This window comes from Eubalaena glacialis, chromosome 19, assembly GCF_028564815.1.
Source record: "Eubalaena glacialis isolate mEubGla1 chromosome 19, mEubGla1.1.hap2.+ XY, whole genome shotgun sequence".
Classification (NCBI taxonomy): domain Eukaryota; kingdom Metazoa; phylum Chordata; class Mammalia; order Artiodactyla; family Balaenidae; genus Eubalaena; species Eubalaena glacialis.
This window is the reverse complement of record NC_083734.1, coordinates 57266788-57290123: the sequence shown is the minus strand read 5'-3', so window position 1 is coordinate 57290123 and position 23336 is coordinate 57266788. Positions and strand designations below refer to the sequence as shown.

Sequence of the window (23336 nt, the reverse complement as noted above, 5' to 3'; positions counted from 1 at the left end):
AGCCACCTCTTTGAGTTACTCACTTTTCCCCTGGTTATTCCCCAGGTATACATGAGGTAAACATGTTAATAAACATCTGTTTGTTTTTCTCTTGTTAATGTGTCTTCTGCTACAGAGTTCCCAGCAGAGAACTTAGAAGAGTAGAGGGAAAATTACTCTTCCCTGCTCTACATCACCAAGACCTAAAATGGCCCATAACAGCATCCAAGGCCCTCACTTCATCTGACTTGCATTTTCTCTGGAGCTCTACCGTGTCCACAAAGAGGAGTCTGGGTGAGAAGGGGCAAGAACAGACATCAACAGAAAATAATTCAAGATAACTGCCTCTGACCTCCAGGGAGAGGAAACCTACAAGGGGTCAGCTCCTGAAAAATGTTTCTGAGGGCTGGTCTTTGGGGGCTGGCTCACACTTTCTTCTTGCTCTCTGGTCCCCCTCCCACCTCTGGGATCCTCATCTTCCAACAGACAAGAGTCTGGGGGCTTCAGATTATGGGTCTGGCCAATGCCTCTCACTGCAGCATTGCCCCCCCTAAGGACTCCACACTCTAATGCACTCTCGTTACTTCTCTCTCCATGAAAACCCCGCTCCCAGGAGTGTGTTCATTTAATCATGCTTCTTTCCAACCACTCACCCTCCAGCTGGCTGCCGCTCCTCAGCCCCAGTTCTGTTCATCACTTTACGTTCCTGGGAAGCGTCTGCTTGTCTTCAAGATAGATTTGTATTTCGGTGACTCTCAAATTCTATTAGACACAAGCATCGCTTGGAGAACTTGGTAAAATACAGAATCTGGGGTGGATTCAGAAAATCTATAGTCTTTTTTACATTTTAATTTTATTTATTTATTTATTTATTTGGCTGCCTTGGGTCTCAGTTGCGGCACAGGGGCTCCAGGACGTGCGGGCTCAGTAGTTGCAGCGCAGGTTTAGTTGCCCCGTGGCATGTGGGATCTTAGTTCCCTGACCAGCGATTGAACTTGTGTCCCCTTCATTGGAAGGCAGATTCTTAACCACTGGACCACCAGGGAAGTCCATTAATTTTTATTTTATATTGGAATATAGTTGATTAACAATCTTGTGTTAGTTTCAGGTGTACAGCAAAGTGATTCAGTTATACATATACATGTATCTATTCTTTTTCAAATTCTTTTCCCATTTAGGTTATTACAGAATATTGAGCAGAGTTCCCTGTGCTACAGAAAATCTATAGTCTTGATAATAAGCTCTAGGTTATGATGAGACTTGAACTCTGAGGAACCATGCCCTAACTGGGATGATTTCAGACCAGACTGGAAAAGATTTGAGACAGGAGCACAAGACAAAGGAAGAGAAGCCTAATAGTGACTTCCTGATCCTTAGTCGTGCCTTCAACACCGGAGGGCCAAAGAGTGGATGTGCGAAGGAACAGAAAACTGCAAGGCTCTCATTTCCTGGAACGCATCCCTTGTGGATCTGTTCTGTGCTTCCCACCCTGGCTCCACCCTTATGTTGCAAGAAGGGGGACCCCTTCCAGGGCCCAAGAGTGGGCTCTTGTCTAACACTTGGAAATGATTTGTCTGAGGAGACACACATGCTGACAAAGCAAGAGACTTTTTTTTTTTAAACCTATTTTTTTTTAATAAATTTATTTATTTTATTTATTTATTTTTGGCTGTGTTGGGTCTTCATTGCTGCGAGCGGGCTTTCTTTAGTTGCGGCGAGCGGGGGCTACTCTTCGTTGCAGTGTGTGGGCTTCTCATTGCGGTGGCTTCTCTTGCTGCGGAGCACGGGCTCTAGGCGTGCGGGCTTCAGTAGTTGTGGCATGCGGGCTCAGTAGTTGTGGCTCGCGGGCTCTAGAGCGCAGGCTCAGTAGTTGTGGTGCACGGGCTTAGTTGCTCCATGGCATGTGGGATCTTCCCGGACCAGGGATCGAACCCATGTCCCCTACACTGGCAGGCAGATTCTTAACCACTGTGCCATCAGGGAAGCCCAAATCAAGAGACTTTAATGGGAAGGGGCACCCGGGTGGAGAGCCAGTGGGGTAAGGGAACCCGGGAGAACTTCTCTGCCACATGGCTCGCGGTCTCGGGTTTTATGGTGATGGGGTTCGTTTCCGGGTTGGCTCTGGCCAATCACTCTGACGCAGGATCCTTCCTGGTGGCTTGCGCATGGCTCAGCCAAGATGAATTATGGCAAGAAGGATTCTGGGAGGTTGGTAGGACATATGGACTGGTGTCTCCTCTCTCCTTTTGACCTTTCCCAAATCCTTCCGGTTGGTGGTAGCTTGTTAGTTCCACGTTCCTTACTAGGACCTCCTGTTAAGAGAACTCATGCAAGTGATTACTATCTTGCCTGGTCAGGGCAGGTGGCTTCGGCCAGTGGTTCCCCTAACGCGTTCATCCTCCGATGGCCCTCATTCCCCAAAAAGCAGGGAACCTGCCCGCCTGGCTGCGACGACACAGAATCCTTCACAGGCCATCCGTGCCAGTTGTGTTTTGCCTCTATTCCACTTTCCTCTCCTCATAGGTGACTTGAACAATTCTTGGTTTAACCTTGGTTCTCAAGGGCAGTGTGCATAATTAATCATATTTGGCAGTGGGGAGAGGGGATTTTTAAAAACAGGCACTTAGGCTTCTTCTTGGCTAGAGACTCAAATTCCATAGTCCAGAATGGAACTGAGAAATCTGCTTTTTAAACAAACACAACAACTGACCCTGAAGCTGTGCGCTGAAGTTTGGGAAAGCCTAAGGACCAGCTTGTTTCCATTTTTGTGAGTTGCTTTCTCCCTACACAGACCGGCAGTGGAGGAAGACAAGCCTGGGACCGGAAGGTCCCAAATCACTGGTCACTCCGGCCAAGGGTTCTCAGATCTGTGGTTTCACGTAATCTCTACAGCAATCAGCAGGGGAAGAGGGGCAGGGATTATCACCTCATTTTACAGAGGAGCAAGTTCTGTGCTCTTTGGACAACTCTGTTGCCCTTTCCAGCTCTAAAACTCGATGATTTCATGGCAGGAGATCAAAACACCAGGTTTAAGCTTTACGTCCATCACTTGTGACCTTAGGTAGGCTCTCTTCCCAACTTGGCCTCCAGTTCCCACATGAGGATAATAAAACCAGGCATGATCTCAGGGGGCTTCTCTGAGGGCTCTCCAAAAACAGGTTAATCACGGGGGTTTAACTTTGTTGTAAATTGGGTTTGACTATGACCCTAATCTTTTGTCACCCAAACTCAGTCTTCATACTTGATTGTTTGCACTGCAGAATCAAATCTTCCAGTCTCAATTTAGGAAGGAAGGAAGGGAGGGAGGGAGGGAGGGAGGGAGGGAGGGAGAAGGCTCTCAGAGGAAATCCATCATTGGATTTAAATTTGAGGGACTGCACCAGAATGCCAGTGGATGGGTTAATGTGGCAGAGTGGGTATGAGGACAAACTCTAAAACTAAAGGAAAATGACTACAGGTTGTGTGATGTGAGTGACAGCAAGAATAAAGGCTCTTGTATCCAAGGGCTGAAGTATAGATTGTTTATGGCCAGTCCCCACTTTAGCAAAACCACAAGTGCTATTAAGACACTCAAATGCACCATCAGTGGTTCTGAACTTTGGATGATGATTTGAACTCTGCCTTATCATCAGAGGGAAGGCAAACAGCACGTCTACCAAAGGGGCTGAAATTTCAGCTGCTGCCAGGCGTCCCGGAGCTCCATCACAGTCCCAGAATAGCGCAGCTCGGTTCCCAGCAGCCTCGGGCTGCACCGCAGCTGGGCTTCCGGCAACGGAGCTGGAGTCAAGCCTCAAGCAGCGGCCGGAACAGCTGGGACTGAACTCCACCCAGATGCCAGCTGGCTGGCCCTGCCCTGCTGGAGGTGCCATCTCTGGTGAGTGCAGGCAAGTCTGGCTCTCCTGTGGCACCCTGACTCTCCCCCCGTCCCCTTGGGGTCCTGGCTGAGTTTGAGAGGAAGGACCCTCAGGGTGCCCTCAAATCCCAGGCGAAGGGGTGGGGGCAGAGGCCAGGTCTTTTGAAGGCTTTGGGTGATCTAGGCTGGTGGCTGGCGAGGCTGATGAAGGGCTGAGAGTTCCTGAAGGTGGGCAGGCTGCGGTGTGCACAGAGAGGACATGACCACAGCGGGCTGGTGGCCACCAGGAGAACAGGGTTGAAGAAGGGAGAAAGGGCAGAGAGGGAGACACACAGCCCTGCCACAGGCCAGGCAGTTGCCCAGTGCAGCGCTGTCGTGAGGCTGGCTTCTGAAGGTGATGGGATTGTTGGGAGAAGGGAGAGTGGCTGAGAAGGAAGGCTGCAGACTAGACAGCTGGTCAGCTCTGTTTCCAGTGTCCTTCTCCTGTACTGACCCACGTAGATCTTTCATCTATTTATTCCCTCGCAAATTTTTTTTTTGGCTGCACTGCACTCCATGCGGGATCTTCCCTGACCAGGGATCGAAACTGTGACCCCTGCAGTGGAAGTGCGGACCACCAAGGAAGTCCCCCGGCAACTGATCGAGCCCCTGCCACAGGCAAGGATGGATCGGGCACACATCTTTCCCTCGAAGAGCTTACACCCTGGTTGAAGACAAGACACGTACATAAACAAACATTCGTAGAGCAGAAAATGAGCTACATAAGAGATACGAAAGCGCTTTGGGACATAGAACAGCGAAGTTAAAACCAGTCCTGCAGAGTTAAAACCAATGGGTTCTAATCCAGGGCTAGTCCCTTAGCCTTTAGGAACCTCAGTTTTAAATTGAACTCCTAGGGTTGTCAAGATCAAATATATATAAAAGACACGGAAAATTGTACAGTGCTACACAGAGGTAAACTATTATGGGTGTTGTTGCATTATTAGATCAGCCAGTGTTTGTGTTTCTCTGAGCTTCTCGGCCTGGGATTCTGGGAGCCAGGGATCTGAGTGTGGAGCTCAGGACAGCAGCAAGGCCAAGCCTAGACCCGGAGCCCACCCCTTCCCCCGAGAAAAGGCTGACGGCATCCCTCAGGTCTGGCCCATCATTCCACCCATTTTATTATACATACAGATCACTATCCTGGGGGCTGCAGGGAAGGCTAGGCGTGAAATCTGTTCCCCACTGAGCCTATCATGGAATTACGGAGGCCAGATATCTATGTATAAAATATAATTAACCGTGCAAAGCAGCGCAAGATTGGCAAATTCATGCTAGAGGGGAAGCTTTGGGAGAACAGAGGGAGGAGGTCTATGGGGCGGGGTCACCAGCAAAAGCTTCTGGGAGAAGCAGAAGTCTTTAAAGGGGGAACGGTTCAGAGAGGCCGGGAAGGGGCGTCCTGGATTGAGAGTGGGGGACTTTGTGAGTGAAACCACAGGAAGTGACCGTCAGTCCGGTGGCCAGACCCAGAGCCGACCTCTCAGGCTGGAGTGGCCGTTTCCTGTGGGGAAGAGGAGGGAGAGGAGATGGCCAGTCCAGGTTGAATGCAGCCTGCAGGGGCCTCAAATGCTGGGCAAGGGAGTTAGATCTTTTACTTAGAGGCAGTGGGAACCACTGAAGGTCTTAGGAGCCGAGAATGCCAAGGGGAGGTCAGTGAATGCCCCACAGCAGAGGGGGTTTGCAGGTGACTGGAGGTGTCAGGGAACGGAAGGAAGACCGCAGGCAGGGTGATTAGGTTGGGTGTGTGTAACCCCAGTGGGAGGGTGCGCTTGCCCTGAAATGTTCTCACAAGGGGGGCGCGGGGGGGTGTGAGGGGAGACTCTTCCTCAAGGAAGGGAAGGGGGACTAAACACTGCTGTGTACACATTTCTTTTCTGTTTTTGGAAGGGGCGGGTTGAGGGGCCTGAATCCCTGGACCCTTGGCCTTGACCCTGGTTCCTAGATTCACTCAGTCTATTGACGGAGGTTCTCCAGACCTGGGCAGCTCAGAAAATGCAGCTCTCTCCTTCCACAGGGAGTTGATTAGTGGCCACTGAGCCATGGGCAGGGAAGGTGGGAGAGGGAGAGGCAGATTTTGTGGCCGCCATGGACGGGCCCAGCGTCAGGTGACATTCCAGCAGGTTCTGCCCTAGGCCCGCTTCCGGGTACCCTCCCAGAGGGATCATCCATGGGCAGCGGGTTGTGGTGAATAGGTGTTTATCTCGCCTGCTCCCTGGCCCCTGGCTTCCTGCTTCTTAAGGGGCCACCTTGGTACCTGGGTCCTCTCAAAATGCCAGCTGGTACCAGGCTGCTCCAAGCAGGCAGTCCTAGGAGCTGAAGAGAAGAGGAAACTTAGCCAGACACCGCAGCCTGGGCAGTAGCCAGTTAATGCGGAGCCCGGGAGCAAGGAGAGGTCAAATGCAAAATCTGTTTACCAGCTGGTTTGGGGGCACCCAGCTGCCTAGTGCAAGATTCCAGGCGCCTACCTGTCAGGGGGCCAAGAGCCCCACCCTCAGCTCAGCGAGGGACTACGCCTGCTCCACGGGGGCCAGGGGGCCAGGCGCCAAGACCAGGGGCACTCAACCCTCTGGGGAGGGAGAGCAGGCCTCCCAGTCCCCGGAGGAGGAAATGGCTACTGAAAGAGATTCTGCACACTGAATCGGCAATCCAGGACTCCTGCTACCCAGGCAATAGGAAAGCCCCTCTAGGGAGCAGAACTGACCTCGAGCACCCCTGGGACCGGCTCCCCTGCTCCTCCAGTGCCCCAAGTTGGGTTGCCAAGGCCCCCTACGCTGCACTCTAATGCAAGGCGTTGCTGGCCCTGGGGAGGTGGTGTCTCCAGCAGGTACTGGGCTTGCCTGCTTCCCAGGAAGGCCTGTGGCCAGTGGGCAGGGCAGGTACAGCCTTGTTTGCATGGTGTTTGCAGTGGTCCCCCCCTTCTCCACCCCAGGGTGATGGGGAAGGTCAGCAGGGGGCTGCCCTGCAGGGGCCATGTCTCAACTCTTGCTGCTAGGGTTCAAACCATAGAATAAATGGATCTACCGAGTGTCAGGCTCGGTGCCAGATACCGGGAACAACACAATGAGTGAGACATGTCCCGGCTCTTGAGAAGACAAGAACTGAGAAGGCTAAGATACACTGAGATAAATGATAAATAAACAAATGCATACTAGGCTGTGGGTAAAAAGAGCAGCTCACAACGGCTCTTTCTGGGGAAGGTGAGGAAAGCATGGCAGAGAAAGGGACATTGGAGCTGAGCTTTGAGGCAGGGCAGGTTTTAAAAACCTTTGGTCAGACAGGGAAAGGGGGTTGGGGGAGGAAAGGAATAGCAGAGGAGAAGCCCAGAGCATGGCACAGCGAGGCTACTCTGATCATGGTAAAACAGGACCGAAAGAATGTTGGAGAAGCAGCTTCTACAAGAGTTTGGATTAAACACTGCTAGGACTTTTTTTTTTTTTTGGCCACGATGCATGTCTTACGGGACCTTAGTTCCCTGACCAGGGATTGAACCCGCGCCCCTGGCAGTGGAAGTGTGGAGTCCTAACCTCTGGGCTGCCAGGGAATTCCCACTGCTAGGCCTTTTTAACTGTCAGGGCTAAGGCTCAGAGGGGATGGACCAGGAAAGGAGAGGCTGGTCACTGAGCATCTGAGTGCCAAGCTTGTGCGAGGCCCACTGTAGACATGGCTTCGTTTGGATGTTACAGCAAGGATTGGGGGTGGTGCTATCCTGACCTCTTTACAGTAGAGGAAAGTGGGGCTCAGAGCAGTGAAGTGACTTGTCCAGGTCATACAACTGGCAAGTGGCAAAGTTGCACCCCACCTTGGGCCTTGTCACTAGCTTAGACTCATGCAGCTCAAAAAGGAATTGTTCCAATGAATAAAGGTAGTTTCGATCGGCCGGCGGCCAACAGAAACTCACACACCGTGTTGGGAGGGAGGGGTACAGACACCATCCACACAATTCATTAATCCAAGATCTATCTGAACAGTGGGAGGGCAGTGTCCCTATGGGACCACTTCTCAAAGTGTTACCTTTTGGTGAAGATGGGAGTTCATAAAGGCTTACATGCCTATGTATTATTACATTGGGCGACGGGTATCTGGGGGCGCAGATGAGACTGCGGTTGGAGTCTTGGACGCAATGGCGCCTCCCACCGAACTTCTCTCCCGGCCACTGGCCGTGTCCGTCAGGACCCACAGCCATCCGGCTCCCAGGGCTGGGGGTGGGGCTCTCAGGATTTCCACCCTCCAGTGTTCCTGTTCTTGACAGGCCCTGGGGGATTAAAGCCAAGGGCACCAGGGATCCTGGAGCCTCAGAAGCCCCAGGTCATCTGCCCCGAGGGCCTTGCTTTGTCCTGAAGGCATATCCCGTTCCAGAGTGAGATGGGGTGGAAAGGGGGAGAGCAAACCGTTCTCAGAAAACGGCCCTACATTTCCACTGCCATCACGGCACAGGGCTGGCTGGGGGCGGAGCTCATCCACTGAGGTGTCCAGGCCTGTTTCCAGACCACCGCCAGTGGGTGGCCAGGCACCGGATACCCCATCCTGGCCCCTGCCTGGGCCCAGAGGGAGGGGGGAGACTTGCCTCATGGGAGAAGTCTCTGGAGGGTGAAGGGGTTCTCCACGAATCGAGACGGATCCCGAATTCACCTGTGTCTCCCTGAGGTCACTTGTATCCTGGTCTCCCCACTACTTTCCCCACCCCTTTCCCAGGCTCCTAGATCTGGCTTTAAACGTATGCTAATGAGGGACCCCTCCCAGCAAACTGGTTTCAGCGTTGGTTGCCTAGTTAATGAAAACTAGTCAGAGGGCAGAGTGACTGATCTGTTTCGGGTAGGTCTGACCTGCTGCTCCCCCTTTCAGGGTGGGCCCCCCACTGCCTGGCCCTTACACACGTCTGCACGTGCTCACGTCCGGTGTGTGTGTGTGCGGGGGGGGGGGGGATCCCTGAGATGCAGGAGGTGGAGTTAGGGGAAGGAGACCAAAGGCACAGCAATGCGCTCTTCCTCTCAACATTGAAAAGAATTGAAACAATTCAATCCTCACATTTTCCAGGCCAGCCAGAGAGGGCCAGGCGCAGGAAGAGATATAGGGTTCTAGAAAAGCAGGGCCTCACCGCCAGCCCAGGCTGCTAAGCAAACAATCCCTCCAGGAGTCCGAAAACTGGTGTGCGAAGGGAGGAGCCGGCCTGGGGTTTATCGCTCCGGCAGCTCCGGGTGATTCAGGGAGTTTGACTTCTGGTTGTCATAGATGGAAGCACGCAAACAAACAGCCCGGGAGGTACCCCTCCCCTCTGCCTGCGCCCTCCCCCACCTTGCTACCCCCGGCCCGAGACCAGCCGCCTCCCCCCACGGTTCCCGCCCTCCTCCCGGGCGCTCCGGGCAGAACCAACACGCCCAGCCGCCCGCCCGGCCACCGGCTGACTCCGACCGCGCGCCGCTGGCGATCCCCCAGGCAACTCGGCGTCACGAGAACCAGCACCCCGGAGACCCGGCGCCCGGCCCTGCCTCCGCGTCCCCTGGGCCCCGGCCAGGCGCAACAAGCACTCCCTTCTCGGTGCGCCGCGGCCCCTCCGGGCCTCCGGCGCTTGCCAACTAGGCCCCGCTGCGTAGCCCACCTCCCGCGGAGCCCGCAGCCCTGGGGGAAGGCAGCCGGAAAATCTCTTGTTTACTGGGCCGGGGTGATCCTAGAATGGATTCGCTTCCCCATTTCTGCAGTTCCCCTTCTGCTGATTCCTGGGGCCGGAGAGGAAAGGGTGGCAACCCGCTGATGCACCCCGGGAGAGGGAGTGAGGTTGGGGTACGGGGAGGGGGGAACTCGAACTCGTGGAAAAGTCCCCGGGCGGCGGGAGGGGCAGGACTCGGTGGCCAGGCCGATGTGTCCCGGAGCGCAGAGACCGCGGGGGCCGGGTTAAACACTGTACCTCGGGGAACTGAACCGTGAAGGCTAATTAGGACAGGTCCGAACAGGTAACGGGGACACGGGGAGGGGAGCGCGCGCTAAGGTGGACCGTGTCCCGGGCGATCGCAGGAAACCCAGGCGCGGGGTAGTCGGACCCAGGGCGACTTCTGCCCACGGTCCCGAGTGGTTCTGGGCCCGGCCCACGGCGTTAGGGGCGCGCGCGGTGGCGTTCCCACGCACACTTGGTGACCCGGGTGCCGGGGAAGGATCGCGCGTGCAAGAGGTGGACGCTCGGTGTGTGGTGTGTCCACGTGTGCAAGCTCGGGGAGGGCAGGGGGCGCAGAAGGCGCGACAAAGACAGACTTGGTATCCGAGTGTGCGCCTCGCTCTAGTCCGGAGCGGCGAACTGTGCCCCGCGTGTGTCTCACGGGAGAGCCAGGACGAAGGTGACAAAGACTAGGTGTCCGCCCCGGAGAGACGCACCAAGGTGGCCCCCGCGCGCGTTTCTGTGCGCGCGCGCTGGGACTTGCGGAGAGGGAGAGCCCGCCCGCGAATTGTGTTGGGCTGCACCCCAAACCGCTTTCCGGAGAGAAAACCGAGTCCCGAAAGTAAGTGCGCGTGAGTGTGCGCGCGCCCGCGTGCGGGGGCGTGGCAGTAAACAGCAGCAACCCACAAGCCGGCTTGGCCAGAAACTCCGATCTCCCTCCCCTGCCGGAAAGTGCGTCTAGTCGGAGCCTGGAGGTGAGTTGGGGATGGGTGGGGGGAGGGCCGGCCGGGCTTTGTTACTGTGTAAGCGGATTGCACGTACCTGGAGCGCCGCGGGCGCCCGATAAGCTCCTGAATGGAGGTGATGTCACGGTGATGCAGGCGCCGGCCCACCCTCGCGGCGAGAAAGGAGCCGAGCGCGGGCAGAGGCCCGCGCGAGGGCGAGAGACGGAGCGCAGCCAGCTCCGAGTCCCGGGGAGAGGCAGGCCCTGCGCCCCGATCCCCCGCCTGAGCCCCGCCACCTCAGACCAGGGTTGGGCCTGGGCCCGCTCTCTGCGCCGAGTCCCTCCCACCCCACCGCTCGCGCCCCGCCTGGAGTTGGCCCCAAACGCCGCGCCGGAGCTGGGCCGGCGACGCGTCCCAGGTAAGGGCTGCAGCCTGCTCGCTCCGCCCTCCCCTCGGCCGCCGGGAAGAGTGGGGTCGGGCTGGTGGGGAGTGGGCGAGGATTGAGGCCCAGGGGTGGAGAACCGGGGGGCGGAGGACACCGCTCCTACTTCGCTCGCTCGCAGAAACTTTCCAAACCGGAGGAGGCTCGGGACTGGGGGTGTGGGAAGCCCGGCGCTGGGCTCGGAGTTGGCGGCGAGGGAGAGCTCCACGATCGGGGTCTCCAAGGACGACCCCCTCCGCCCTCGCAGCCTCTCTGCGTGACTCCGCGGCCAACAGTGAGTGGGGGGCCGGCGCCCTCTCCGCGGCCCGCTACCGTGGATGAGGAGGGCAGGTTTCTGGGACCAGAGGAAATGGGAGAGAGGCTGGCCCCCCTGCTCTTTCTGTTCCGCCATCCAGGGGAGCGTGGGTGTGGACCCCGGTCCCGGCGAGAGGTAGGGAGGGGAGGGCTCAATCTTCCTGCGGGAAGTTCGGAATTTCGGTCAGTCGTAGACCCTCTACCTTTGGCGGCGTGGCTTCTAGATCCCTTCCCTTTCCCCGCTCCTCCCTCACGCCCCACGGGGTTTCCTGCGCCCTTCCCAGCCGCCGAGGTGGAGTTGCGCCTCTCCAGCCCCAGACCCACAGTTTTAAACCCAGCAAAACGCAGTCATTGAAAAAACTCCACGCTCTTGATCCTAAAGCTCAGGGACCAGAATATGTTGAAATCGGGTTTTTGTGCTCTTGGAGGTTCCCTGCCTGGGCCTTTATCTGTGGCTGGGGGAGGGCGTGCCGCTGGGGGGTGGGGCGCATTCCGGAGTGGCTTTCTAGAGCGGACCCTTGGGTTGAGGACTCACGTGTTTCAGAATGCTCAGGGAATTGGGGGCCAAATATCCGCCCTCGGTGTGAAGGTCTAAGCCTGGGGTTCCTGGAAGCCCTCTACCCCACCCCCGACCCCACCCCCCAACTTGGGCACTGAAGTAGCCCCGTACAGGTACAGACATCTCCGACCCCTCTTCTTATTGGTTGGGTTAAACACCAGAGCCCCCTGAACAGAGGAGTAAGATGGCAGGACCTAACCAGGGGCGGTGAGGAAGGAGGAGATGGATGGGAGAAGGGGAGGATGTGGGAAGGCTGCCCGTGGATCCATCCGTCTCTCTTCATGGGCTGCTGAGTGGTGGCAGACCCGGGAGGAAGGAGGCTCCTCTGTGGCTCTGCTAGGCGCCTCGGAGAGGGACCTCTACATGGTCATGGCACCCTTGAAGGTACCTGGCTGTGGGTCTATATCTTACACTGTCCCTTTGAGCCCAGGAGACAGACCAAGGCCGCAGTGTGAAGCCCATGTTGCCCTTTTCAGGATGGTTCTCAGGCTTTCGTGTAGATGGTCGGGGAGTGAGGAAAGGTGAGAAGGCCTGGCTGCCTCATCCTTGCTGGGTGAAGCCCAGTCGGGGCTGGCTTGGCCTCTGAGCCACCACTCTGCTGAGGTCTCTCTGCCTCCCCTGGGAGAGGGAAAGAGGGAGGAAGGGGATTCTGGAACTGGATTGGGCTGACTCAGACCTGAGCTGGGGGCTGAGTGGCTGAGCCTAGGGAAAGGCCGATTTCAGAGGTGATTAAAAATACTTGTATAACTGATTCCAGGGAGGTGAAGCAAAAGGGCCCCTTTGTCCAGAAAATAATCTGCAGCTCGGCTGTGCTGCAGCCATAGTGTGGGGGGGACTCATGGGACTGAAGGAGGTCCCCCTCTTTGGTCCTACTGAGAACCTTTTTTTTAAAAAAAAATGTTTATTTGGCTGTGCCAGGTCTTAGTTGAGGCATGCGGGATCTTTAGTTGTGGCATGCGGACTCTTAGTTGTGGCATGTGGGATCTAGTTCCCTGACCAGAGATCGAACCTGGGCCCCCTGCATTGGGAGCTCGGAGTCTTAACCACTGGGCCACCAGGGAAGTCTCCCCTACTGAGAACCTTAAAGCAGGAGACGTGACTCTAAAATGAAGAGGCCGGACTGGGATGGGGAGAAATGGGCACCAAATCTGTTCAGTGAATGCTTTTCAAATGCCTACTATGTTCAGTGCAAGACTAGATGTTGCAGGGTATGCTAAGATAAACAAGTCTTGTTCACTCCCCTCAGACCTTACAGCCAGGTAGGGGAGACGCCTACGCACACGATTCTAACGATCAAGGCTCAGAAGACAGCCTGGAAGTGCAGGCTCTAGGGACCCGCAGGAGGGAGAGTCTCAAGGCAGAGCTGGTCTGTTTCATCCAAGTCCTTTCCCCCTTGGCCGCCATCTTCAAACACAGCATCCCTTGGCTGGCTGAATCTGCATTCCTGGATGTTGAAGGACACTGGGCTGAGCTTTCTTTAAGTCTCCTGCTGGCCGCCAAGGGTCGCTGTCCCAGGCAGTGGACAAGAGCCAGGCCCAGCGGGTCCAATTTCCCCACTTGAGTTGGTGTCTGCCTGTCTCTCCACTCCCCCACTTTGAAGTTCCCATGTTGGTGGGACCGACAGGCTTGAAGGGTAAGGTCCAGGGCCAACAGCAAAGTGAGAAGGAAATTGGGGTGAGGGCTGTGAAGCTTCTCTGGCCCTGGCCCAAGTTCTTATGAGGTGTTGGATTCTAGCAAGGTACAGGCAGGTATGGCTCTAAGAGCAAGATAGACCAAGAAGAGGGATTGACATAGTGGTCGCAGACTAAATGGGAGAGGCTTGGTTTTTTGTAATGACATGGCCGTTATAAGATTTGAACTTGTAGCGTGGACTTTTAGCATCCTTTCCCCCACATCCAGCCAGGCCTTAGACTTTATCTGGGAAAGGATCTCCATTAGGCCTTACCTTTGGCCTTGGTCTTTAGCCGGGGATGAATGTGTCCTCAACAAATCGATTGCCTGTGCTTTTTTGCCAGACTCAAATCTTAAAGCACAACCCTGGTTGTGCCCTCATCATGCAAAAAACAGCCTTCAGTGGCTCCCCACTGCCTTAAGAATCAAGCCCTAAACTCCTTCCCTGTAGTGTCTCTAATCTGTAGCCAGCCAGCTGCAACCTCCCTTTACAGACTCAGTTCGTACTTGGTGAATTTGATTAGAAACTGAATAAAACGCTGTTGAGAGGTGTTCTTCACTCTGTCTTTTCTGACCCCCTCAGCTGGGAAGAGCTTCCTCCTCTGTGTTCCTGTAGCACTTTTCTCTCCCCAGAGGTAAATTCTTTTGTGTGACACTTATCTTATTCTTCTTTGGGTAGTTTTCTTGTAGACCTACCTTTTGGACTGTATTTGTTCATCTTTGTATTTTCCACTGTGCGTCTAGGGGAACTACTGGGCCTGGTCCCCCTAGACGCACAGTAAATATTTGCTGATTTGGAATATTTGTCTGTTCTAAACTGGGACCTGGCGGAGGGAGATGGAATGAGCAGCTCTTGAAGATGTGCAGATTGCCAGAGGCTAAGTCTGAGTGGCCATTCTCAGGGTTCATACCACATCTCCAACTTCACCCCAAGGTCTAGCTGTTTTGCTGTGAGCCAGAAATACTCATGATGGGGTTGAGTGCTTAGGATCCCACAGCACGTTATCCATAAATTATCTCCTGGAGTGGTTCAATATTCCTTATCCATTAGCCCTCTCCGATTCCTCTTTTCTCTTCCCAGCCCTTGTAAATAAAGTACAGTTTGTGCTTTATTGATTTACTATTACACAAAGTCCCCTACAAGAGCTTATTTAAATCGTGATGTAGGGGAAACATGCTTTTGCATTGGAAGTCGAGAGAAACTAGCTGCGTTACAGTACCATTTATTTAGGAAAACAATAATAAATTCACAAAGGAGTGTTAATTTATTAAAAGTTAATGATAGGTGTTGTTTGGGAAAAAGCAAGCTTAATTGACAGATGAGGTGCTGGTTGGGAAGGCTGAGAGACCTGAAATATTTTCAAGGAGCATGTAGGATATCTTAAAGGACTTTGAAAGTTGATGATCTTTATTATGTCAGTTTCACTTAATTTGTGAGTTTTATTTCCTCTGACTTAGTAACAGTGTCCTTCCCTTTCTCAATCTTGGAGAGACAGTTCTGTTTGCCTGTTATACATTAACTAACCAGGAATGGTGAAAACATTAAGGGCTTAGCGGTGTGCAAATCTACACTCCACCTCCTAAAGGGAAGAAAGAGAGGTGGTGGGGAAGTCGGATCATGCCATTCCCCTCCCAGCCACTAGTGGTCACTATCAGCCCAGGAAAGCTTGGTTGCTGTCTTTCTGGAAAGTTCCTGGGTCCAAGAGGTGAGAGAGGAAGAGGCAGGGTTACAGCTAGTTACTTGAACATAATAAGGGGTGATTTAAATGTGGAGTCCCTGCATATCATAGAATTTTGGAATTTATGACTTGCTTTTTAGAGCATTTAAATTTTCTGTCCTCCAGGTAAATTTAAAGTCTTTGGGTAGAAAACTCACTGATTTGGTCTTTAATTTCTCTTAACCTGCCACACTCTTTACCTCCACTTCACACAGGGAAAATCCAGTTGGTATTGAGAGCAGGGGTTTGGTTTTCTTTGGTGCCACTCTACAGCATTTAGTAAGCCTGCTGTCCGGGACCGGTCCAGTGAGTCGTTGCAGTAGTAAGTTACCTTCCTGGTGTGAATAAAAGACATCTTTCTTGCCTTCTAGCTACAGTGCCTCAACGTCTTCCATTATAGATTAATTTCTTTGGGTTTTGCTTTGCCCTTGCCTGGTTCTTGCTTTTAAAATGTTAATGCCTCATAGGAGGATTTTTGCATTAAGTCATTAACTCCCTAGCTGGGAAATTCGTTGATTTTTTCTTTTTAATATTTATTTATTTACTTGGTTGCTCTGGGTCTTAGTTGTGGCAGGCGGGCTCCTTAGTTGAGGCACGCGAACTCTTAGTTGCGGCATGCCTGTGGGATCTAGTTTCCTGACCAGGGATTGAACCCAATGCAGGCCCCCTGCACTCCCCTGCATGGAGTCTTACCCACTGTGCTACCAGGGAAGTCCCAGAAATTTGTTGATTTTATTCTTGAGACTCTAGCAACTGAGCTTCCAAAGAACTTTGGATTCTGAGGAGAAGCGTTGGCACTCAAAGTGGGAAAATGAAGGGCAGAAAAGGGCAGTGGTAGGGAGGCATCAGGGGAAAAGCGTTGATACATACAACTTTTCAATCATCTCTTCACTTTCTCTGGTTGCAGTTTGTACCTGTTACAGGTGCTTGTTAAATACTCACTGAATGAATGAATGCGTGGCTGATTTGCTGTAGACTTAGGCATCACAGGGACAGAGTGGAGGGGCATGGTGTCTGGCCATTTGAACTCTGGAAGTCCCGGGGCAGAGAGGAACTGAGTGCTGAGTGAACTTGCTCACAAACCTCAGCCCCCAGCCCACCTGCAAGAGCTCAGGGAATATCTGGGCCCCGGTTATGATTTGGGGGAGGGGGAGGGGCCTGAAAATTCAGCACAGTTTCCTCCTTTTCCATGACCGGGAACAGGGCTGACACTCGGGTTTCATCTCATTTGCCTCTCTGGTCACTTGGTACAAGGCCCAGGAGTTCTGTGTTAAGAACGATTCTGAAGCCCAGAGGCACAGGCAAGATCAGGGTGCCGTGGTTCAGGATGGGGGGAACGGCACCTTGTGTGTCAGAGTCTAACCTGGAGGACTGATTTTGCCTTTTCTCCCCTCCGTCTCTAGGGACCCAGCTGGGGCCTGGCATGGGAGCCAGGATGGCCATCCAGAAAGCACTGCTGATGTGCCTGGGACTGCCTCTCTTCCTACTCCCAGGGGCCCAGACCCAGAACCACGCCCCATCTGGCTGCAGCCCGGACCTCAGCCCTCTCTATTACAACCTGTGTGACCGCTCTGGGGCTTGGGGCATCATCTTGGAGGCAGTGGCGGGGGCGGGCATCGTCACCACTTTTGTCCTCACCATCATCCTCGTGGCCAGCCTCCCCTTCGTGCAGGACACCAAGAAGCGGAGCCTGCTGGGGACCCAGGTGTTCTTCCTGCTGGGGACCCTGGGCCTCTTCTGCCTCGTCTTTGCCTGCGTGGTGAAGCCTGACTTCTCCACCTGTGCCTCTCGGCGCTTCCTCTTTGGGGTCCTGTTCGCCATCTGCTTCTCCTGCCTAGTGGCCCACGTGATAGCCCTCAACTTCCTGGTCCGGAAGAACCACGGGCCCCGGGGCTGGGTGGTCTTCATCGTGGCCCTGCTGCTGAGCCTCGTGGAGGTGATCATCAACACGGAGTGGCTGATCATCACGCTGGTGCGGGGAGGTGGCGGCGAGGGTGGCCCTCCGGCCAATGGCAGTGCCGGCTGGGCCACCGCCTCCCCCTGTGCCATCGCCAACATGGACTTTGTCATGGCGCTGATCTACGTCATGCTGCTGCTGTCCTGCGCCTTTACGGGGGCCTGGCCCGCCCTGTACGGCCGCTTCAAGCGCTGGCGGAAGCATGGGGTCTTCGTGCTGCTCACCACGGCCACCTCCATCGCCATCTGGGTGGTGTGGATTGTCATGTACACCTACGGCAACCAGCAGCGCAACAGCCCCACGTGGGATGACCCCACGCTGGCCATCACCCTCGCCGCCAATGCCTGGGCCTTTGTGCTCTTCTATGTCATCCCTGAGGTCTCCCAGGTGACCAAGGCCAGCCCGGAGCAGAGCTACCAGGGAGACCTGTACCCCACCCGGGGCGTGGGCTACGAGACCATCCTGAAAGAGCAGCAGGGTCAGAGCATGTTTGTGGAAAACAAGGCATTTTCCATGGACGAGCCAGCCTCAGGTGGGTCATGGGACACCCTCCCCAGGTGCCCTTTTATTTTTTTTTAATTTCTAAAAATTTTTGGCCACACCATGCAGCCTGTGGGACTTTAGTTCCCCAGCCAGGGGGATTGAACCTGGGCCACAGCAGTGAAAGTGCCGAGTCCTAACCACTGGACCACCAGGGAACTCCCCCCAGCTCCCCTTTTATTCCAGGTGGTTTACTGCAGGACAGGGGGCTGGTCTCCTGAGCAAAATGGGAGGTTCCTGAGATTATCCAGAGTTTTCTGCCTTGAAGTCCCTAAATCCCATTTTTTTAAAAAAATTCTTTATTTATTTTTGGCTGCGTTGGGTCTTCATTGCTACGTGCAGGCTTTCTCTAGTTGTAGCGAGCGGGGGCTACTCTTCGTTGCGGTGCGCGGGCTTCTCATTGTGGTGGCTTCTCTTGTTGCAGAGCACGGGCTCTAGGCACGCAGGTTTCAGTAGTTGCAGCACATGGGCTCGGTAGTTGCAACACTCAGGCTCTAGGGCACTCAGGCTTCAGTAGTTGTGGCACGTAGGCTCAGTAGTTGTGGCTCTAGGGTGCAGGCTCAGTAGTTGTGGTGCACAGGCTTAGTTGCTCCGAGGCATGTGGGATCTTCCCAGACTAAGGATTGAACCCATGTCCCCTGCGTTGGCAGGTGGATTCTTAACCACTGCGCCACCAGGGAAGTCCCCTAAATTCCATTTTTTTAAGGATTTTTTTCCTATACTCGCGCAATTCATGAATATATTTTCATTGTAAAATTTTACACATTACAGGTAAAATTTCCCTCCACTGTCAGTTCTACCCCATTCCCTCCTGTTCTATCCCCAGAACTGATCACTGTTGACTGATATTTTCCTGCTAGGATCCTCAGTTTCCTCATCTGTAAAATGGGGATAATAATGGTTCCTGTTTCATAGGATTCTTTTGAGGATTCAATTAATGCACCTTCTGGCGCTTGGAAGATACTCTAGAAGTATTAGCTATTAGCTCTGTCTGTTACTATTATTTTACTGTCATTATTATTATCCTTCCAGAGCTTGTTTTTCCACTATGTACATATCCATAGTCTTAGTTTCCTTTTAAAGTCTTTTCAGTTCAAAATTTTTTCTTTTTCATAAAATCGCGTGTGCCACATGCTGATCTAAGCAGCACCCACTATCCGATAGCCAGCTTGTCCCCAAGCTCCTGCCCCAGCTCTTTGTTAATGGGATGAGGCTCTCCTGAGGTGCCAGACAGCCCCAGAGCCTTGGTGGTTGGAGCTGAGGGCGCCTCGGAGGTGGAAGCGGCAAGAAGGCAAGAGAAGCCCCTGCAGCCTGGGTCAAGCCCCCGTCGGAAAAAGCTTGGGAGACAGGAGCGGGTGGCCATTCTCCAGGAGACTTGGCCAGATGTGCTCCCAGCTCCCTAAGGAAGGAGCCTTTTTCTGGCATTTGTTCACTGTAAGGACCATTAGCGTTTATTGAGCACAAACTGAGTGCCAGGCATTGAGCCTTTCCGGATGTGCCCTGTGGCATGCGTCTCACGTGCTTTCTTAGCCGGCTGGTCACAGCCCCTTCATCTGCTGTGACCCGGAAAGCCTGGACGCTGACCCCCTACTCTGCTGATCGAGGTGTTGGGGGCTTAAGAGTTGACCTGGCTGATTGTTGAGCGCTACCTCTGGGACCTCTGCCAGGGGTCAGAGTCAGGGGCAGGGGAGGTTTCAGAATCAGAACTCTGCCTTTTCTCTACAAGCTGCGATCCCTGCCTTGGGGAAAGGAGTGATCCTCACCCCGTCAGGCCCTGATCTTTGACCTGCCCAGCGGGGTGGCCCCTGGCATCCGCACAGCCTGGTGCCAAGTGAGGGGGGAGGGTGGGGCAGTTGGTGAGGTTGGGGACGAATGTTGGGAGGAGCTTCGGCGGCCCCCACCTTTGCTGTCACCCGCTGCCTGTTTGCCGGGCCAGAGAGTTCTCAGCCTTTGTCCTCAAGGCAAACACTTCTGGGGCTGTAAGGGTTTTTTTTCCTTTTATTTTATTTTTTCTAAATGGAAAAATCAATTGAGTGAGCCCAGCACTTAGGAAGCCCTATAGAGTTGTGGTCCCTTTAGAGCCGCAGGGCCATCAGCCGGCAGGAGACGGGCATCCACTGCCCCGGCCCTCACGGCTCAGCCCTCTCCCCGGCCCACAGAATTGGTCAGCAGCTTTCCTCCGACCCAGCGCCCAGCAGCGTAGGACAGATCGGGAAATCAACACCCCCGAAGGCACAGGGAAGTGTTCCCAGAGCTGAAAATAGTTCTGGAAACTTGCCAAGGGGCCACAGGACAGGATGTGCCTTCAGTCCCCCTGGTGGAGCTCTGGGTCCTGGGCAAACAGCACCCAGCCCTGCCCCATGCAGACTTCTTGGGCAGTGGGGTCTCTGCTTTTTTTACCCTGGCGCCTGGCAGCTGGCCCGCAGCAGGAGAGGCCAGAGCTGGAGGCTGGCCATCTTGGAAGGCGGCCGAAGGTCCATGTGCCCCTCTTGGCCTCTGGCCCCAGAGGGCGGAAGGGGATGTGAAGGTTGCTGACGGGACGTTTTTTCGGTGGGAGGGGGTCTCGTGCTGCAGGAAAGCCCAAGGGGAAGGCAAGCATTGTGCTCTCTGTGCATCCAAACAAAGGGATGCTGGGATCCACGGGGTGGGGTACACCTACAGCCTCAGCCCCAGGGCTGGCCTAGCCCCCTTTTCCCTCTCCCTGCCTCCTGGGGAGCCTTGCTTGAGAGCGGGAAAGGGAGCTGAAAGTCCAGCCCGGAACAGCTGCTGTGTTTCCTTGCAGCTAAGAGACCAGTGTCACCGTACAGCGGGTACAACGGGCAGCTGCTCACCGGTGTGTACCAGCCCACTGAGATGACCCTGATGCACAAAGCCCCGGTGAGTGGGGTCCCCGGGTGTGCAGGGTGGGTGGAAGCGGGAGGGAGAAGGCAGGCTCTGCATCCGATGCGTCAGCCTTCGGGAGCCCAGGACCCCGGCTCCTGATGCCTTCTTCCTGGGGTTGATGTTCCCGCTGCCTTTCGCGACACTGTGGCGGGACCTGTCTGCCCTGTGTCGTCGGGGCGTCAAATACCCACTGAGGACAGCTGCTCAGAACAGTCTCTCTCTGAGCTGGTGGGAGCTGCCAGCTTTCCCCTGAGCAGCTTAGGGGGGGACAAGGGGGGGGGGCCTCAGCCAGGTAGGTGCCATTCTTGGTGGACAGATGACCACAGGGCAGGTCTGGGTAGGTATTAGCTGCTCTACCACAGCTGTCCCAAAAGGGCCTCCTGCTCCCTTCCCCCCACCAGCAGGCAGCAGCTCTCGACCTTACACCTCCCCTGGGTTCTGGAAACCAGATGCTCCATTAGCCAAGGGAGGGCGGGTGGGAACAGGAAGCCGGTGGGTTAGAGTCTTACTCACTCCATATATGTGCCTCCTCCCCAGCTGGCTGGCAGTCGCTCTTGGGGAGACCCCTCGCTCTCCGGAGCCTGAACCTGCAGCTAGGTTCCAGGAGAGGGGGAGGCTGTGGCCAGGAGCCAGGATAGGCCGAGGAATGAATCTCAGAAGGGCCTGAGCAGAGTTGGCCAGCGCCCAGACACCCAGGGTGCCCCACCTGGCCACCCCTCCCTACCTATGTGCATGGAGTCGTGCTCCTTCAGGAAGGATCTGAACTAATAGATATTTTATCTAATGGTGGCTCCCAAAACATGGTCCCTCGACCCCCAGTGTTACCATCCCCTGGGAACTTGCTAAAAAGGCGCAAGGGCCAGGGGTGTGATGGAGCCAATAGTTAGCATCTCTTCAGTGATGTCACCTTGATAACTTGGAGTTATCCAAGCCATGATGGGAGTAACCGCCCACAGAGATCTGCCAACATTACAGATCAGGGTCGTTAAACATTCACCAGATCACCGCGGGGTGGGGCCCCCTAGGCATGGCTGTGGCTTCATAAACAGTCAGGTGATTCTGATGCACAGCCAGGTTGGAGAACCCGTCCTCCATCTAGATGTTCCAGGAGCTACATGGGGAGGGGGAGTTGGAGATGGTAAATGGGTTGGGAGGACCACCCGGGTCTGAGTTGATTCAGAAGGCAGCTTGGGGCCCTGGAGCTGCGGGGGTTCGGTGGCAGCTCTTTGCCTAGGGATGAGGCAGGCAGGGCCTGGGGCTCACCTTCCCTCCAGGGTGGGACCTGGGACCCATGCCTCAGCCTCACCCGCACAGGAACAGAACCAACGCAGCTCCGACCAGGATCCAGGCAGAGACTTTGGATTTTAAGTCTCCAAAACTTAAAACTCTCAAACCCCAAACCATTCAGGGTTTAAGTCTCTAAATCAGACTGCTAGATAAGAAATGTGTGACATGCCTGGGGCCTGACAGAAGGGTGTTCTGGGCCCGGCACACCAGCCGTGATGCTGTTGGGGGGATGTAATGCCACCGGGGGTACTCAGGTAAGAGTCTTGGAGGAAGGGAGCCTGGGAGTGGAGCCGGGCGGGTCACAGAAGCCCCGTGTGTTTCACCCTCTGTTGGGCCCCAAGGTTTAGGGAGTGGGACAGGGCTTGAGAGGAAGATCCTTTTGGAAAGAGCCATCCACTGTGTGAAGCCCCGGACCATGGAGGTGACTGGGAGCCTCATTTCCATGCCCAGAGGGTGGCCCTCTGCAGGGTGAGATAAGGGGCCGGAGGTCAGAGGTGAGCTCCTCCGTTTCCAGACTCCGGAGTCATCCATCCCAGGCCCGGCTGGAAGGGGGCGGAGGGGGAGGACAGGGAGGGAAGGGGGAGCTGGCAGGCGCAGCCCTGCAGGAAGCGGAGTGGGAGTGTGTGTGCATCCGCCGTGGGAGCGTGTGTGCATCCGCCCGGGCGGAACCCAGCTGTGAGGCCGCCTGTTCTTCCTTGCAGTCTGAAGGAGCTTACGACGTCATCCTCCCGCGGGCCACTGCTAACAGCCAGGTGATGGGCAGTGCCAACTCCACCCTGCGGGCCGAAGACATCTACGCAGCCCAGAGCCACCAGGATGCCACCCTGCCGAAGGAAGGCAAGAACTCTCAGGTCTTTAGAAACCCCTACGTGTGGGACTGAGTCGGCACCAGGAGGAGGCGGGCAGATCTGGGGACCTGGCCCGGGCGAGGGTCTTCCTGGGAGCCCGTGCTCTCCCCTCCCCCTCCCCCTCGCCGGCTCAGGACAGGTCATGGGCCTCAGCCGGGAGGCCCTCCCCATCTGCCAGTGTTCGGCTGGGCGTCCCCGTGCCCCTCACCCACTCCTCAGTGTTTGTGGTGTCCAGGAGCCAACTCCGGCTTCGTGTCAGGGTCACCTGGCTTCGTGTCAAGGTCACCTGCGGCGGCCACACTCCAGCCAAATAGTGTTCTTCCTGGGGTGGCGGCCAATCAGCACCTACGTTCTCTGGAGTCTTCGGAGAGATTCCTGCAACCTTGAGAGATGTCCCAGGCGCTTCTGTCCTGGGTCTCGCTCCTCTGTGAGGGGCAAGGGTGCCTAATAAACACGTTTCTGCTTTATTAACCCTTCTCCTGGGAATGTCGTGTCTAATCTGGGCTCTCGGTGTCCGATGAGCCGCCCCTCCACCCTGGCCTGTGGGCCTTTCCTCTTTCTCCTCCTCCCTCTGAATCCAGCTCCCAGGAAAGCGGCTGCTGAGTTTTCCTTCTGTGCAACGAAGTAGCTGACACCTCTCCCCAGGGAAGAGTTCTTCAGCTAAGCCTGGGTCCG

The 23336-nt window shown here is 55.2% G+C and overlaps 1 protein-coding gene across 2 annotated transcripts; it reads left to right on the top strand.

Moving 5' to 3' along the window:
* The first annotated feature begins 9721 nt into the window (after positions 1-9721).
* Positions 9722-23132, top strand: GPRC5C (G protein-coupled receptor class C group 5 member C). Of its 2 annotated transcripts, none has more exons than XM_061177162.1 (4): positions 9722-10492; positions 16550-17635; positions 20426-20520; positions 22515-23132. In XM_061177162.1, the coding sequence occupies exons 2-4, from the start codon at positions 16570-16572 to the stop codon at positions 22692-22694; spliced, it is 1341 nt and encodes a 446-aa protein (XP_061033145.1). In that variant the 5' UTR covers positions 9722-10492; positions 16550-16569; the 3' UTR covers positions 22695-23132. The 2 variants fall into 2 exon arrangements, with proteins under 2 accessions (XP_061033145.1, XP_061033144.1); XM_061177161.1 differs by lacking the exon at positions 9722-10492 and adding an exon at positions 10530-10880.
* Positions 23133-23336: the final 204 nt, after the last annotated feature.